The 18,065-nt window shown below is 37.2% G+C and overlaps 1 protein-coding gene across 2 annotated transcripts in view; it reads left to right on the top strand.

Annotated features, from left to right (window-relative positions):
* Nucleotides 1-18,065, top strand: part of SLC12A2 (solute carrier family 12 member 2) — a 97,708-nt gene that overhangs the window by 8,231 nt on the left and 71,412 nt on the right. For both annotated transcript variants that reach the window (XM_020893502.2, XM_020893501.2), the window contains exons 2-4: nucleotides 16,067-16,186; nucleotides 17,434-17,509; nucleotides 17,816-17,911. In XM_020893502.2, the coding sequence (XP_020749161.2) occupies nucleotides 16,067-16,186; nucleotides 17,434-17,509; nucleotides 17,816-17,911 (292 nt within the window). The remainder of the gene's footprint in view (nucleotides 1-16,066; nucleotides 16,187-17,433; nucleotides 17,510-17,815; nucleotides 17,912-18,065) is intronic.

The following is an 18,065-nucleotide window of genomic DNA, read 5'->3' as shown; positions in this document are numbered from 1 at the left end:
TACCTAGAGTAAGCATACTAGAAACCTCTGGGTGGTTCTTTGTTGGGTCGGTGTGAATTGGTTCCTTCAGTGATGTAGTTTCTAACAGAGTTTAGTATGTGCGTCATTTCAGAGCTGTATTGCAGGTAGGTGGCTTGGAAGACAGGCTTGACTGTGCTCCATTAGAGCGAGACTTAAAGGAACTATGCAGATCCTGGCCATCTGCTGTGACATGACTTTTACCCCATCATTTCACCTAAATAGTTCTTGTTAAAAGTCACCGGTGACCTCCTTCATCCTTATCATTAATTGCAGCAAACCCTTTTGCTCAGTAGCATTCAGCCTTCCAGCAGCATTTCATATTCTTGTGAAGTCTTCTTGACACTTCCTTGGCTTCGATACCATCACTCTCTGAATTTTCCTTCTCCCTCTCTGGCTTTTTCAACGCAGAGTCTTCTGCCAGCCTCTAAACTGGCCATCCTCTAGGCTTGGTTCTGGCTTGCTTTCTTCCTTTGTCGTCTTCTCTCTGTATATCACCTTTCTGTATCACCTGTAGGCTAATTACTCCCCGGATTCTGTCTCTTACTAATAATACGCGCTTTCTGAGTCCTGGGCATCCAGTGCCTGCTAGACATTTTTGCTTCATGTCTAAAGACACCCCACACTCACAAACTTATTTCTCTCCCTCAGCCTGCCAAAACAAAACCACCCAGGCCCTCTTGCAGCGTGTCCTGTGTTTCTGAATGGTACTACTATTTCTCATATTGCACAACTGAGAAGACAGTCATCCCCGACACTTTTCCTTATCTCTCTATATCCAGGTCATCACCAGGTTCTTCGCATCATCTGTATTTTCTAAATATGATTTCCATCCTCGCTGCTGCCATCCTAGACAACTGCAGCATGTCCCTCTCCAGCAATCTTTTATGGCTTCCTCTTACTCACTGTGCCGTATCCTTATTGTGCCCAGAGTGGTCCTTTTAAAACAAAATTGAGCGTGTTATTCCTTGGCTTAAAACTAGCCCTTCATTGTCTAGCTCTGGGCTACATCCTCTTAAATGTTTCAGTTCTCAACAGCAGTATTTTCTTTGGCCATCGGGCCTTTATAGTATGTAATACGATCCAGGAAATCTTCCTCCTTTCTCCCCCACACCACACTGATAAAACTTTTCAGTCTTAAAGTTTCCCTTCAGTCCTTATTTCCTGGGAGAGGAAGCCTTTAACCTCCAGTCTAGGACAAATCTCTTTTCTCTTGGAGCACTTATTTCAATTAGAGGGAGTGTGTTTGTTAAGATGGTTATTTGAGTCAACTTGAGTTGACTTCAAGCTCCATGAGAAGCAGACTGTGTCTGTGGCTGTTTATCATTATGTCCCTATTACATAGCAGATCCTCAGTCACTACATGTTGAATAATAGAACTGTTCTTTATAAATTAATATTGCAGAAGAATCTTAAACTTTTATGTTCCTTATATCATCATCTAGAATTTCTAAAGGACATTTGACAGCCATCTGGCCCCAGTGTGCACACTTGGGAGTTTACCACATGAAAGAGCTGAGTGATCTACCTGTCCAAAATCATAGGACCCACAACTGGCAGAGACAAGGCTGGAACTTGCAACAGCCATCTTAACTCCCAGTTAATCCCAGTGTCCTGCAGTTTAATACTATACAAGTTCTTGTTATTTTGACTGTTTGTTTCTTTTTAAAATACCCATGGCAGTTGTTTTTTAGTTCATTGAATAAAGTAGAAAATGTTTGGACTCAGTTTCACAGTGTGGATAGATCTTTTCCCAACAGAAAATTCTTTTCAAAAAAGTTTAAGAAAGTTTGTTGTAAAAGGACTCAGTAAGTTGGTTTTTTGTGGGTTTTTTGTTTGTTTGTTTTTGTTTTTCTCCATTTCTTCTTTCTTATCTGTATCTCCCAAAAGTGGGATGTGGTTTTTATGATCTGGGGTTCCACTTTTCAATACTATAACCACTAGTCACATTTGGCTGTTAAACTAAGCTTAAACTAAAGTTAAAAATGCATTAACTTGAGCCATATTTTGAGTTCTCAATACCCACTTGTTGGCTGGTGGCTACCATACTGGACAGTGAAGATAGAGAGCGTTTGCCTCATCACAGAGAACCTATTAGCCTGTGCTTCCATTTAAATAGTCACCATTAGTTTAAAATTGTTAAACAGTCACTTTTTTTCTAATTTTGCATGAGATCCTTCGTTAAATAAAGTTGTCTAAACACATCAGGCCCTCAATATTTGTTGAGTCAGTGGACTTTATCTCTTTCTGCATCTTTAATATTGGAAAGTCTGTGAAGAATCTGTTAATATTGTATAAAGTGGTACATTTATTTCCAAAGCATTGTTAACTCACATTTCTGCTTTTAGTCTTCCAGTCTGTCTTTGGAGGAGGTGGGTTTTCAGAAGGTCTTGGAGTAGCAGTTGTATTTTGCAAGGTCGTGGTTTTTCCTAAGCACTTAACTAACAGTTGGTGAGGCTGCATCTCTTTGAAACTAGCTGTCTGTCTCCCTTTTCTTTTGTTTGGACCAATGATTCCCAAATTTTAAAAGACTTACCTGGAAAAAAATTACTCCTCCCTCCCAAAGAATATGTCTTAGACAGATTTTGGTTATCATTATGGCAGTAGTACATTGTTGTGGGGTTTTTTTTTATTGATAGCTGAGTGTCAGTTTTGAAACATCCTAATATAGGAATCTATCAAAGATATGGATTTAACCCTTAGATAGGTGTATTGTTGTTTTTCAGTTGCTCAGTTGTGTCCGACTCCTTGCGACCCCGTGGATTGCAGCACGCCAGGTTTCTCTGTCCTTCACCATCTCCCGGAGCTTGCTCAAACTCACGTCCATTGAGTTGGTGATGCCATCCAACCATTTCATCCTCTGTTGGCCCTTCTCCTCCTGCCCTCAATCTTTTCAAGCATCAGGGACTTTCCAGTGAGTCAGCCCTTCGCATCAGGTGGCCAAAGTACTGGAGCTTCGGCATCAGTCCTTCCAATGAATATTCAGTATTGATTTCCTTTAGGATTGACTGGTTTGATATCCTTGCAGTCCAAGGGACTCTCAAGAATCTTTTTCCAGCACCACAGTTCAAAAGCATCAGTTCTTCAGTGCTCAGCCTTCTTTATGGTCCAACTGTCACATCTGTACATGACTACTGGAAAAACCATAGCTTTGACCGTATGGACCTTTGCAGGCAAAGTGATGTCTCTGTTTTTTAGTACACTATCTAGGTTTGTCATAGCTTTTCTTTGAAGGAACAAGCATCTTTTAATTTCATGGCTGCAGTCACCATCTGCAGTGACTTTGGAGTCCAAGGAAATAAAGCTTGTCACTGTTTCCATTTTTTTCCCCATCTGTTTGCTATGAAGTGATGGGACCAGATGCCATGATCTTAGTTTTTAGAATGTTGAGTTTTAAGCCAGCTTTTTCACTCTCCCCTTTCACCTTCATCAAGATGCTCTTAGTTCCTCTTTCTGTCATCTGATCTTTACTTGTTTTCAATTTGTCCTAGTTTTTTCTATACATAGTTAGTTGACTGTCAGTCAGGGGTTTAAATCTTGCCCTTTCCACTTAATACTTGCATGATCTTTAGAAAGAGTACTTGCCACCTCAGGTCCTCAATTTTCTTCTATAGAAAATGGGAAAGATGTTAATTCAATAATGAGAAATAGCATATATTCATAAAGAAATATATGAACTACTGAGTGCATACTGTGTACCAAATGTAGGTTTTGTTATCGCACATTTCTCCATGTTTATTGCTTTTCTAATACTATATATTTAGGATGTCACTAAGTCACATGTTTATATCCTTGACAACTTCTGGTTCTTCTTCTTTTAAAAATAAAACAATTTGAAATGTAAATGATACAGTTATATCTTCCAGTATCACTTAATTAGTTTTCTGGTCCCCTGAATTAAAATGTTCTTTTAAGCTATAGTTTGTTGACATTAGCAGGTTGTGTGGAATTTGAAATGATGTATAAATTAAAGTATTCTTAATGCATTCTGTTGTAACTCAGTCTTGAACAAGACGGGCTAGGTAGAGGACTGAATTCTTTGACTGTAATCAGCAGTTCTGACTTGGTTCATTGTAAAGTCACATGGTCACAGCATCCACTTTTATCTGTGGCACTTGAGTTTTGAGCTCTGCATTAATGCTGCTGGATATTAATAGACCATTGTTAGCCAGAGCAAATTGGATTCCTGTAAAACAATACTTTGTTTTGAGAGCATAGTCTGTATGGGGGGCATTACACTGAATACACCAATCACCGACAGCACGGATAGGAAATGTTGGTAACTTTGGGATGATATAATTGGCTAGCGCTTGGTGAAAAAATGGTTAGAATAAGCCCAGCCACTTTGACATCTATATTTGCATATGTATGCATCCATTTGTAGATACTGATTTGGCTTTGCTTCATAATATTAACTTTAACACTTTAGCTTACTTTAGATTTAAGTAGATGCTATTGAAGTATATGAGAAATTTTTATCTAAAGTATCTTTATGAATGCCTTAGTTCAAAAGTTTATTTTTACATTTTAAATAGCATTTTTTCGGTGAATTTTAACTTTCTTGAAGTATAATTTTTAAAAAATCAATAATAAGCTGCTTGTAAAGAAAATAGTGAATTCTGTTATACTAACCGTACCCTGAAATGAAGATTTCCCACTCCTCTTTCTGTCATTAACAATGATTTAATTTGCTTAAATAAAGCCAGGCCCAGAAGTTTTGTTTCTGCTGTGCAATGTAATATTAACCCTCGCTAGCCCTGCTCTAAGTGCTTATCAGTTGCCACTAAAGCAGGCAACACAGGGAGGAAGCTCACATTTATTAAACACACTTTAAACACTAGAGACAGTACAAAGCATTTCTAGTAGAGTGATCACTTCAGAGCCAGGTTCTTCCCACTGTATCCTGTTGACGTGCTGATGGTGAGGGTATAATCCTTTAGCACGATTCAGCATGGAGATGCCATATTTGTATGTATAGGTCATGTTTTTGTTTATTCTTCCAAAGGTAATCTTAAACTGTCAATATTATACCAAGCAATACAGTAGAGTCTAGATTAATAATGTTTTGCAATATTTATGTATTTGTTCAACATCTAGTTATTTAAACTCACCCATGGGCAGTTGCAATAACAGATCACTTGTTTGTTGTCCATAATAATAGCCAAAATTTATCAACCACTTACTTTTAATGTCAGACAATGTACCAAGTAATTAATACATGTTCTTTTTTAACCTTTTAAAGGTCTTTTTAAAATTGTGAAATATAGCAAAGAAAAAAACAAAGCCTGTGTGTAGTTTAATCAAAGAATAGACCATTGCTAGCACCCCCAGAAGCCCTTTGTGTACCCCACTGTAATCTTCCTGTGCCAAAAGTAACCACAGTCCTAACTTTAATGGTGATTATGTCTTTGGGTCTGGGTCTTGGTCTTTTGTGGTTTTTTTAAATGTCTTTTGTCACCTTTATGTATTCTTGAAGACCATTAGTCTAGCTTTGCCTGCTTTAAAGCTTTATATGGAATCCTGTGGTTCTTTTTTATCTGTCATCTTTTGCTCACTGTGTGTATTTATAATTCATTCATTTGTACTCCTGATTATCCTCCATTATATGAAATGCTACTGTTCTGTAGTTGTGGATGTTTGAGGTTGTTTCTGGTCCTTGGCACTTGTTAACAATGCTGACATGAACATTTTAATATGTGTCCTGCTTCATTTAAGTGTTGTTTATCTATAGGGATATTTCTAGGAGTAGATTTGCTGGATCAAAAGGTATGCATTTTTTTCAGCTTACAAAGATAATGCCCAAACTGTTTTTCCAAAGTTGTGTACCAGTTTATATTCCCACTAGCAGTACGTGAGAGTTTTTTGTGTTCTATACAATCATGTTTTCTCACTTTATCTTCTCAAACATCGTGGGATAGGTGATACAATCTCCATTTTACAGATATGGAAACTGAGAGCCAGAACATTAACTTGTCAGAGTTTCACATAGCTAGTGAGTAGCAGAGCTAGGTTTTGCACCTGGATCTGATTCAGGAGCAGGAATATAAAATTTTACTTGTTACTATTTCAGGACATTATTTGGAAAACAGGGATTGCTCATAAAGGCCCATAAAGGCTCAATATTCATTCTCTGTGTCTTTGATTAAAAATGACAGGAAAGGCTCCATTTTAATTTATTTTGAAGGAGTGGAGGTAGATGCTTCAATAACAAGAGCTGAATAAATAAATTACCGAGTGTGATACATGCTATAAAGAAAATAAAAGGGGCACTGCTGAGAAGAAACTGTATGTTGGGTGATCTGGGAAGGAGGCTACATTTGAGCGAAGACCTAAAGGTTGAGAAGGAGCCAGCCATTTTCAAAGTGTGTTAAAGATAGAGGGAAGAGCAAGCAAAAAGTGCCCCAGAAGGAAATACTTTAAAACCAAAATTTCCACAATAAAGCAGTGTTATATCAAATTAAATATTTTAGTTAGAAGTCTTTCAGTAATTTCCTGACTTTAAAGGATAGGATTTTGAGGATGTACAAAAAACTTGAAGAAAAATTAGTAGAAATAGTAAAGTCTATAATCGTAAAAATACAGAAACTTTACTTCTAAAACAGACTAATATTTACTTTTTCTTCAATTATGTCAAATCTTGGTATGTGTGGACACAAACCACCAATGATAAACTTCAAGAATTCTGTGTGGATAATTTTATTTTTCAAGCCTTCCAGAAAGGGCATGGATGTGTAGGTGGATCCCAGGGGTCAAGAGGTTGCAATGATAAGTCATATATTGGAGGAAAGAACCTGGTATGACCTTAGTTCAGTTCAGTTGCTCAGTCATGTCCGACTCTTTGCGACCCCATGGACCTCAGCACGCCAGGCTTCCCTGTCCGTCAGCAACTCCCAGAGCCTCCTCAAACTCATGTCCATCATGTCAGTGATGCCATCCAACCATCTCATCCTCTGTCGGCCCCTTCTCCTCCCGGCTTCAGTCTTTCCCAGCATCAGGGTCTTTTCCAGTGAGTAGGTTCTTACATCACGTAGCCAAAGTATTGGAGTTTCAGCTTTAGTATCAATCCTTCCAATGAATATTCAGAACTGATTTCCTCTAGGACTGACAGGTTGGATCTCCTTGCAGTCCAAGGTACTCTAAAGAGTCTTCTCCAACACCACAGTTCCAAAGCATCAGTTCTTCGGCACTCAGATTTCTTTATAGTCCAGTTCTCACATCCGTACATGACTAGTGGAAAAACCATAGCCTTGACTAGATGGACCTTTGTGGACAGAGTAATGTCTCTGCTTTTTAGTATGCTGTCTAGGTTGGTCATAACTTTCCTTCCAAGGAGCAAGCGTCTTTTAATTTCATGGCTGCAGTCACCATCTGCAGTGATTTTGGAGCCCAGAAAAATAAAGTCAGCCACTGTTTCCACTGTTTCCCCATCTATTTGCCATGAAGTGATGGGACCAGATGCCATGATCTTAGTTTTCTGAATGTTCAGCTTTAAGCCAACTTTTTCACTCTCCTCTTTCACTTCATCAGGAGGCTCCTTAGTTCTTTGCTTTCTGCCGTAAGGGTGGTGTCATCTGCATATCTGAGGTTATTGATATTTCTCCCGGAAATCTTGATTCCAGTTTGTGCTTCATCAAGGCTGGCATTTTGCTTGATGTACTCTGCATATAAGTTAAATAAGCAGGGTGACAATATACAGCTTTGACGTGCTCCTTTCCCGATTTGGAACCAGTCTGTTGTTCCATGTCCAGTTCTAACTGTTGCTTCTTGACCTGCATACAGGTTTCTCAAGAGGCAGGTCAGGTGGTCTGGTATTCCCATCTCTTTCAGAATTTTCCACAGTTTGTTGTGATCTACACAGTCAAAGGCTTTGGCATAGTCAGTAAAGCAGAAATAGATGTTTTTCTGGAACTCTGTTGCTTTTTCAGTGATCCAATGGATGTTGGCAATTTGATCTCTGGTTCCTTTGCCTTTTCTAAGCAGCATTTTAAAAATTATTTTGTGATTTTATCTATTTATTTTTGGCTGCTTTGGGTCTTTAATGCTGTGTGCAGGGTTTTCTTTAGTTGCGGTGAGCAGGGGCTATTCTCTCTACTAGCGGTGCTTGAGCTGCTCATTGCAGTGGCTTCTGTAGTTGTGGAGAACGGGCTCTAGGCTAAGTGGGCTTCAGTAGTTGCGGCTCCCAAGCTCTAGAACACAGGCTTAACAGTTGTGGTGCACAGGCTTAGCTGTTCCAAGGCGAATAGGATCTTCCTGGGTCAGGGATTGAACCCATGTCTCCTGCATTGGCGGGTGGATTCTTTACCACTGAGCCACCAGGGAAGCCCTGACCTAGAGCATTTGATCAAAAGAGGTTGCTAACTTGAGCAGCTAATGTGGTTTGGAAAAAGATTATCCTCGGTAACATAGAAACCAAGTGATTGATTGGTCTGTCTTAACTACCCTACCACCATAGCATCCAGAAAAGCTTCCAAAGTTAAGTAACTCATGTAACTATCTTGGGCAATTTCATATTTAAACATTTTACATGAGTGGGTTCTGTCTGTATACTAGCAATTCTTTCTCATAGGTGGTCTCATGCAGCTGTCTGTAGCAGCCTCGTATACACTGTAGACCCTGGGGGAATTTCTGCAGAGCGCAAAGCAATTTTTAGAAAATCCCCTCCACTGTCAGGCAGGGCAGAACTACTTCTGTCATTTTTTAGGAAGATTATGTCAGAAACCCTTAGCTTCTCTAGATTGGGAAGCAGAGGAAGGCAGGAAGGATGAAGCAAGGTAAGAGTGAAAATAGCTGAGGAATTGGGAAGTATAAGCAGGACAGTTTCTTAAGTTGGGCAGTTTGTCTATTGTCCTTTTGCCCAAAATAGCCAGCTTAAAATAATTCACTTTGGCTTACTCACTGTAATGTGTGGAATTCTCTCGTTTAGAAGGTTCTCCGCATTGCCATCTTAACAGCTGCATGGTGTGGGTAAGTTAACCGGTCAAAAGACTGTTTCCACCTTTGTTAGGTGGAGATTGTATCTATCTCTCAAAGATGTGCCAGTTCAGGGGAAGAGGATGTGTAAACATCTAGGGAAGTGTCTGGCACCCAGTAGGCTTTCAGTAAATGCTGGCTGTTATAAAAGGAAGCCAGACAGATAACAGGAGTCCAAATATACAAAATCAAATTATTGCCTAACCTCCGAATCAATTCATATCCAGAGTCAAACTCTTTAAAAGTCATGGGGGGGACATCATCCTTTTCTCTCTGATATTTTCCATGTGTGTATATAGTTACAGGAAATAATAAGAGAATTGCTCAGAAACAGATGAAAATAAAGTGTATTTAACGATTCAGGCAGATTGTTGCACTGTTAAATAGGCTCTTCCTACTTGTTTTTCATTTAGTATAAATATTAATTTGGAAGAATTTGAAACTTCTGGAATGATTAATGTTTCAGTTCTACTTATATGTGATCACCCTTCATGCTGGACTTTTGACCTTTTTGGTGGTTGTAGTTAACAGAAATTTTTATCATTGTCTACCACAACCACATCAATGAATAGATAACTTGATAACCTGAATAAGGATAAGCATTTCTGTGTATTTAAAATTTTCTCTGTTCTCTGGTAGAGCATGGCTACCACCCTACACATAGAGTCTTCTAAATAGTGTTAGTCGCTCAGTCATGTCCGACTCTGTGACAGCCATGGACTAGCCCTCCAGGCTTCTCGGTCCATGGAATTCTCCAGATAAGAATAGTGGAGTGGGTTGCCATTTCCTTCAATCTTCTAAATAAGTAGTTGTTAAATGCATTTGAACTTTTATAGCTTTATATCTGCCCCTGACATTGTTTTCCTGTTCATGTTTTTTTTCCCCTGTGGCTTAAGATTATTTGGTAAGGTTGATTTACTGTCTAAAAAGTCATATCAGTTGTGTTTAGAATCCAAATATTATTTCATAGATCAAAATGGTGTAATGCAGTGTAGTTCCCTAGTCTTTATTTGGCATTGTAAATGATTCATTAGCCCATATTTTGTGGCAGCCAGAAAGTGATTAGCCAGTACATATAATTTTGTCATGTTGAAAAACTAAAGCAATCTAATATTGTTTCCTGTTGTTCTTTTTTTTGCAATTTTCATCTTCAATAATTTTGTCTATGTAAATGAATACCCTATCTTATACAACCCTCACATTAACTCTGTAAGTTGGTGTATTAGTTTAATAACTACTTTCTAGTTGCTGAGGTAACTCTAATAGAAAATTCTTTTCCTCTAAATAAGTGGACCTTTACACAGCAGCATGCATTCATGAGACCATAAAACATGATCGAGCTTTAATGCAACATATGTATCAGAGATACAGTGAGGGGACAAAAGGAGAAGGATCCCTAGTTGTAAGAGGAGTTAGGAATGCTCACTGGCATGGCCTTTGTCCTCCATGTAGCATGGAGGGTTGGAGCTTCCCAGCAGGTGCCATGAGAGCAGCGTTGTGGGGCGCTGAGAGCATGAGCAGCCCTGGGGAGACTGCTGCCTTTGCTCTGATGGGGTCAGCTGAATGTGTAATCTCGTCCTTGCTGAGAAGTGGCCAGGCATTGAAAAGCCAGGCCACCTAGGAATAAGTTTTCTGCTAATCCTTTTGAAATGTATTAACTGTGAGTCACACTCTCACATTTCTCACATGGCACTCCAAGTTAAGTTGCTGTACTAAAATCAAGTCATATCAGCTGACTTGATAGTCAGGCTCTAGAAGCCTCAACTGCTATATGAGGCTTTAACACATTGATCTTTATTTACAGTTTTGAGACTCCAAGGAGATGGTACCTGTAGGCAGGGATTTATTATCCCATTTTACAGATTAGGAAACAAACCGTCATAAAAGATGCTGTGACTTGAAGCTCTCACCGTTTCTTTGGTTGAGACTTACTGGTATAGTGGAAAATGGCCTGGATAAAAGATAGAAAGCCTGCCTTTCATTTTTAGTCTCTAGTATAAAAGTATAAATTCTGGGAGGGCTGAAAAGTTCCTAACATGGTTCTTAAATCAATCAATCAGTAAATATTTGTTTAATGAATGAATGGAAGGATGTGGTTGTAGTTTATGCCCAGAAACTGCTTTTTGCAACTGTAGAATCTTCAAATAGCAGAAGAATATCAGGAGTTATTTTAAGGGATTGGAACATTTCCCTTTTCAAAGGGTGTCCATATTTCAGCAGCCTTAAGTCTGTCTGGAAACAATATTTTAGTAGCCATAGACCTCAAGAGATAGTTTGGTTCTGCTTTGCTCAGTTAGTTCTTTAAAACATCAGTAAAGCAATAAAAACCCAAACATTTTCCCCTCCTCGTTAATTTTTTTAAAAAGTGTGTAGCTTATTGTCTTTTGACTTCTATGATCTAAAATTGCTGAGCTGAGATACTTTTTACCAAGCCTTTACCAGTTTAATTGTAAAAACAGAATGAATTTGTATAAAAATGAATAGATAGGCAATAGGCTTTGTCTGAAATGTGTTTTATTAGTATTTTTTAACTGTATTCAGAAGTTGCACTGTCTAGACAGTCTTGATTTTCCTTTGCACAATAATAAGCCCCTTTATTCAACTTTGGAGAAAACATGTGATCATAAATCATTCTGATCCCTGCACGATCATCTTTCGTGGGTATTCACATCCTTGTCTAGTGATGTCACAAACACCATCTATACTACTTTGTACACTTGAGATGAAAATTTTGTGCACTTAGTAACTGGGATGTCCAAAGAAAGAGAACGATTGTGACATTTTAATGTAATATCTACTTAAAGCATTTGTCAATGAAAAGTGCATTGGTGTGCCCATGGTGAGGATATACGCAGAAGATAATACTGCACTCTAGGTTACAGAGCCAGTGAGACGTTTTTAATTGTAATTAAAAAATCCATGGATAAGTATTTTTTCCTAAAGCTTTGTTTTTGTCCATTATTGTAAAAAGAAATCTGGCATCCTAGGTTGTTTCTAAAATACTCAGGAAAATTCTTATGTTAGGGAAGAAACAACAGGTCAATTTGGCAAGAAATTTTTCTTTTTTTTTTTTTTACTGAGAAATCATCATTAAACCAACCCCTTGTATTGAAGTAGTATTTTCTCTTAGGTCACACAGAATGTGAACTATGACTTCTGATTTGTAAAAGATAATTTAAACCAGTGAATTAAAAGACAAGTTAATTTTTGGATATTAGAAACTGAAGAACTGTAAATTCTTAAAGATTAAAGACATGCATTGCAGAATAAATCTAAATTAATTTATATTATAAACAATTTTAATTATTAAGAACTTACTCTCTTTCTGATCAAATACCTTTTTTGATATTTAAGTGTTCACTGAAACCTTTAAGAATTAAAAACTAATCCAAAAAAGAGAGACTACTTCCCTCTTCATTTAGAAAAAAGTTGTTGTTTGTGGTACATTGATGATTTCTTTTTTTCATATATGATAAGAGCTAGAGTAGTAAACCTAATGAACTGATCAAGTGACAACATCAGTATTTACATAGAGGGCTGAAATGCAGAGGGGAGATCTGATCTGAAATTGTATGGGAGTCATCACTTATTACTCGTTACATATAGATGGTGGTTAAAGCTATAGGTCTGGTAAGATGACCATAGGGAAGAAATAGGGTGAAAAAAAGAGATGGTCTAAGACCAAGTGTTGAAGTGACTTCTACCATTCAAATGCTGGGGGGAAGAGGCTGAGAGAGTATGGTATTTCAAAAAATGTTTGAAGAAAGAGGGGTTTGTCAACAGTATCATGAGCTACTTTAGCTACTTTAGCCAGAGACTAAAAAATGTACATTAGATTTGTTATATTTGGCAGCAGAGAAGTCTTTGAATGTCTTTAAACTATTTCAGTGTTGTAGCATGGTGAAGCCAGATCGGTGTGCATTGATAAATATACTGTATAGTATTTCAGCAAGTGTAGCTGGGCATTTGGAGGTGGGATGTGCAGTGAATAGCAAAAATAGAACCATGATTAGAGAAGAAAGAATGATCAAATTGAGGTAGAAATTTGAATATACACAGGAGAGTATCCACAGTGTAAAAATTCTTTTCTCTACTCCCTGCAAAGAAATTATGACCATGGAAACCAGAGTTTCCTTTCATTCTTATATTTTTTTGTATTCTCAGAAAAAATGGTCAGTTACTCAGGTTTTCTCTCCCCAAGTTTCTCTTTTCATTTTTTTCCCATAGCTTCTCCCGCTAGCTCTTTATCCCTGGCCCCTCTCCTGAGTTCCAGCCATGAATTTTTTAATAGCCTGATAGAACTCTTTGTTTCATGGCTCCTCAAATTCAGTATGTCCAACTGAATTAATTGTTTTCTTTTCAGACTGACATAATTTACCAGGATCTCTGTCTGTTTCATTGAGAAATCCTTCCAGTCACTGCGGGCCTACCTGTCTGGGTCTTGCATTGTTTCCCCTGCCTCCTCCTCTCTTCCTCACCCTGTTCTTGCTCCCAGTCTTAATCCCTGCTCTGTAGGTTCAGGTTCATAGCGCTACATTTTGAAAGGTTATTTCCCCAAATATATTTAAATTAATTTGGTCCATCTCATTCAGTATGGCATTATCCAAAAAATCATTTGTTATTTTTGACATTGTATTCATCATATGAAAAACAATAAAAACAAACAAATGAAAAAATAAACCATTGTTTCTCTAAAAATGGTAGATAGATAAAAGATTTTATGTACCTTCTGTCACTGTAATATATAGTCCATAATTGTACATGTGAAATTCTTCTGGTAATAAGATTTGTATATTATAGTGTGTGTGCGTGTGTAGATAAAATGCCATACTCAACAGTTTCCTTATTTCTGAAACTAATGTATTTATAGAAACAAAATGTGTATTCCACATTGGTTTCCTGTTCTTTTGGAAATTAATATAATTATAAACCCAATTAACTTAAACTTATTGATTTAAATATAAATGACATAATTGATTTTAATTTTTGAATTGTATTTTAAAGATTAATTACACTTTTTAAAGTAGAAGTATAATAACATGATAAGGAAGTTAAAAGTTTATTTGCATTCATCTTTGTTTTAAAATACATTATTCATGCAGAAAACCCTTACTTTGTGTTTTAAATATAGTTCATAGTATAGTGGAAAGTAATATAATTATTGCTAGATCTTCAACTTTGAGGTAGAATTCTAATAAATACCCACAGCAAAAATTTTGAGATGCCATCTTGCTTCTGAATTATTAAAGACACCCACATTAGTACTTAGCTTTGGAGAAAGTAGCCTATTAGGTACACACATCTTTAGTTTTCTTTTAATAGAAATGGGAATAGAAAGTCTCTCTTTATTATCATAGGTATTGAATTTTCTTGTAATACTTGCAGGTTATATAATAATTTAAAGTGTTATTTTATAACTGAAGAGCATTAAATATCCTAGAGTGAAATCTAAGGAACTTCTGGCTATTTTAAAGTTAATTGAGTTAAGACATTTTTGTTCTTGTTTTATTTGAATAATGGAACAGTTGAGTCATCAGTTCTCTTTTGGGGGCCAGGCTTGGGGAACTCATCAGTAATGTCCTCCTGTCTAGAACATAAGCAACAGTGGAGGTAACGCCAAAGTGGGTGCTGAGCTACCAGGTCCCTGGTTACATTTTCCCTGTTTGTACATGTTTCCAACGTGTTTAGCTGTTACTGGTTTATGTCAAATTCTAAGCGAGAAAGAGGGCTAAAAATAGGCAGATCCATTGACTGAAATGAGGAGTGACAGTCTGCAGTCTGATAGAGAAGAGGTGAGAAAGAGGACCAGATGTAGTCATTGCAACAAGCACTTCATGGCCTGGCAATTCTCCTATGTGTATACCCAGGATAAATGAAAACCACATGTAGCTCAGTAGTGAAGAATCTGCCTGTCAATATAACAGATGCAGGTTCAATCCCTGGGTCAGGAAGATCCCCTGGAGAAGGAAATGGCAACCCACTCCAGTACCTTTGCCTGGGAAATCCCATGCACAGAGAAGCCTGGCAGGCTCTAGTCCATGGGGTTGCAAAAGAGTCAGACACAACTTAGTGACTAAACAACAGCAGGTCTTGGTTGACAGCACTTTGGAAAACCATCAGCAACAATGCATTAGAATCTCCTTGGCTAACAGAAGTCAAAGTAAAAAAAGGAAGTTTGTTTTATTACATACGTTTTACTCTGTTGTAACACAAAACTTACTTCAGGTCATTTCTATGAGAAAAATTATATTCAGAATTCCGTAGAGGGTGTAACCACTGAAAATGATTTTTTTAAAGGAACTATGGACAGGGAAAGAGAATGTAAAGAACAGATACTAAGAATTATAGAATCAGAGGTGAACCTTAAAAGCCTTAGAGGGAAACACTTGTGAAATGCACTCTGTCAACCAGTTCATGTATGAATCTGAGAAAAGTTAGGAGAAAATGAAGAGCACTGAATGAAGTGCTGAGTAAAGACAAGTCAGGAGTGAACCTTGGGGTCAGCAGAGAAAACTGTTCATTGATGACAGGAGTTTGGCAGGGTGAACACTGAAATCTCAGATATGGGTTGGATGCACTCAGGCAAGATGAAGTTGTAACTAGAAAGACAAGGTCTGAACTGACCCACCTGGCTAGCCTACACTTAGCAAATAGTATTCTTTGTGTTCTCTGGATACCACCAAAATGTAATTAAAATTTAAAATTATTAAAATGGATTTGTTGTCACAATAAGATTTACAGATTTAAAACTCAGTGAGTAAGGTTTTCTTCCACTTTATTGATTTACATTTTTGATCCCTGGGTTGGGAAGATCCCCTGGAGAAGGGAAGGGCTACTCACTCCAGTATTCTGGCCTGGAGAATTCCATGGACTGTATAGTCCATGGGGTCGCAAGGAGTCGGACATGACTGAGTGACTTTCACCTTGAGGTAAAATACTTAGAAACTCTTGGTTCTTGGAATTCTGTACTGTGCCCTCCTTAAACATGGTGAAGTGCGTTCAGTGATGTTTGTTTTATCAAGTGGTTTTACATGTTAAATAATTCTTAAGCATAATTCACATTTCCTCTTATGACCAGGAACCTTTTGAGGATGGCTTTGCAAACGGAGAAGAAAGCACACCAACCAGAGAGGCTGTGGTCACGTACACTGCGGAGAGTAAAGGAGTCGTGAAGTTTGGCTGGATTAAGGGTGTACTAGTATGTACCTACAGACTTAATTTTAGAGTTACATATTTCTGTTTATTAGAAAATCTTCCTAGTATTATCATGAATTCTCAAATAATGCTTTCTCTTCCTAAAACTGTTTTATCTGGTTTTTATGGAGGACCAAATTAATAACTTATACCTCCTTTTCTTCTGGGTATTAAATTGGGTAAAGGAAATATGCTTATTCATTTAATTGAATTATACTTGGTTACCTCTGAATTATATTTTATAACTTCTTATGAATCTCACACATTGTCACTTCTCAGAAATCAAGTATGAAGCTAGTTCATTGATGGGAGCAGCAGAATTAAGGAAACCGGGCAGGCAGCATAGCTGAAATATGCCTGCTTCCTTTCCTGCTACCAGATTGTCTTTTGAAGAGAAATGTGTAGAAGTTAAGCTGCAGAATATAGGAAAAATATTTATGTTGAGATCACTTCAGTAGACAGGTTTAGGTGATTAAGGTTCAGATTTACTTTTTTTTTTTCCTGTGTTTAAATAGGCTCTAAGGATCTAACTAGAGTAGACAGTCTGATTGAGACTTTGGAAGCACTAAATTAGAGTTGTATTGACATTTAGGGGAATAGAAGGAAAATTCCAATTCTAATCATAGTTTTATTGTCTAATTGAGTGCATTTTATGCCCTGGGTTATATTGTTTGCCTAGTCTTAGATTTTAGCATTTCAGAAGACTATATACTATGTATGAACATAATAAATAAAAGTAAAAATAAGTTGGGGATACTGTCTTACAAAGAGTTTTGGTTTCTGAAACATGTGTGAATAGTTAGCATTTGAGTTGACAAATATTACAGAGTATTTAAGGCTACTTAGAGATTATGAAATGAGGATGTTATTAAAGAGTAAGTTAAAAATTAAACTTACTTGGATTGAAAAGGGGGGAACATACACTGCTCTTCTTTAGGACTGAAGTCTTAAAATACTCCTTGTATCTTTCTTGTTCATTTGCTTCTGCTGTTTCAGATAATTTGTGTGTGTGTAAAATATATATACACACACTCATATATTACATCATACTTATACTTTAAGTAGCTCACATTGAAGCTCTTACTAAAGCTCTTTTTAAAAATATCTGTTAAAGAAAAGGTTCGGATAAGAGATTTGAAATGACTTTCTGTAGTTTTAAAAAGTATGTTATCCAGCTGTTGGCTAGTTGAGCATTTACTGTGTATTGTATTTAATTACTTTTCCTCTGTGACTTGGTTTTTTCTCTTCTAGGTTCGTTGTATGTTAAACATTTGGGGAGTGATGCTCTTTATTAGATTGTCATGGATTGTGGGTCAAGCTGGAATAGGTGAGTGAAGTTACATACTGTTGAGTCATTTGAGAATGAGTAGGCAAAGTAACAGTGCATGTGTAGGCTCTAAACTTCATAAAATTCAAGCAGTTGGAGTCATTCTAAGCTACTTTCTCCTTTGTGTCAGACAGTTGTCTTAATGTCCCTTTTTCTAGTTCTAGATTTGATCTAAAATGGGTTAAAAATAAGATAATTTGTAAGTTATAATGTTAATTCAGTATACTTAGACTCATCAGTTCTAGATGTGGTGGGTTTAAATGAGACTAAAAGTATTCTCAAGTTTTCTTTTCTTTTTCCCTAAAGGTCTGTCAGTCATTGTAATAGCAATGGCCACTGTTGTGACAACTATCACAGGATTGTCTACATCAGCAATAGCTACTAATGGATTTGTACGAGGAGGTAAATTCAGTCTTTGCACATCATCATCATTGGGTTACTGACACTAAATAAACATTTTAAAATATTTCTATTTTTTTACCTTAAAAACAACATTTTGGGTTCTGTATAGGCAAGTAAGTTGCTGTTGAGCCCTTCTGAAGTAGATTTTGAATAT

The sequence above is a fragment of the Odocoileus virginianus genome, chromosome 3 (assembly GCF_023699985.2).
Source record: "Odocoileus virginianus isolate 20LAN1187 ecotype Illinois chromosome 3, Ovbor_1.2, whole genome shotgun sequence".
Lineage (NCBI taxonomy): Eukaryota > Metazoa > Chordata > Mammalia > Artiodactyla > Cervidae > Odocoileus > Odocoileus virginianus.
The sequence above is the reverse complement of the archived record's forward strand: the minus strand, read 5'-3'. Positions and strand labels throughout refer to the sequence as shown.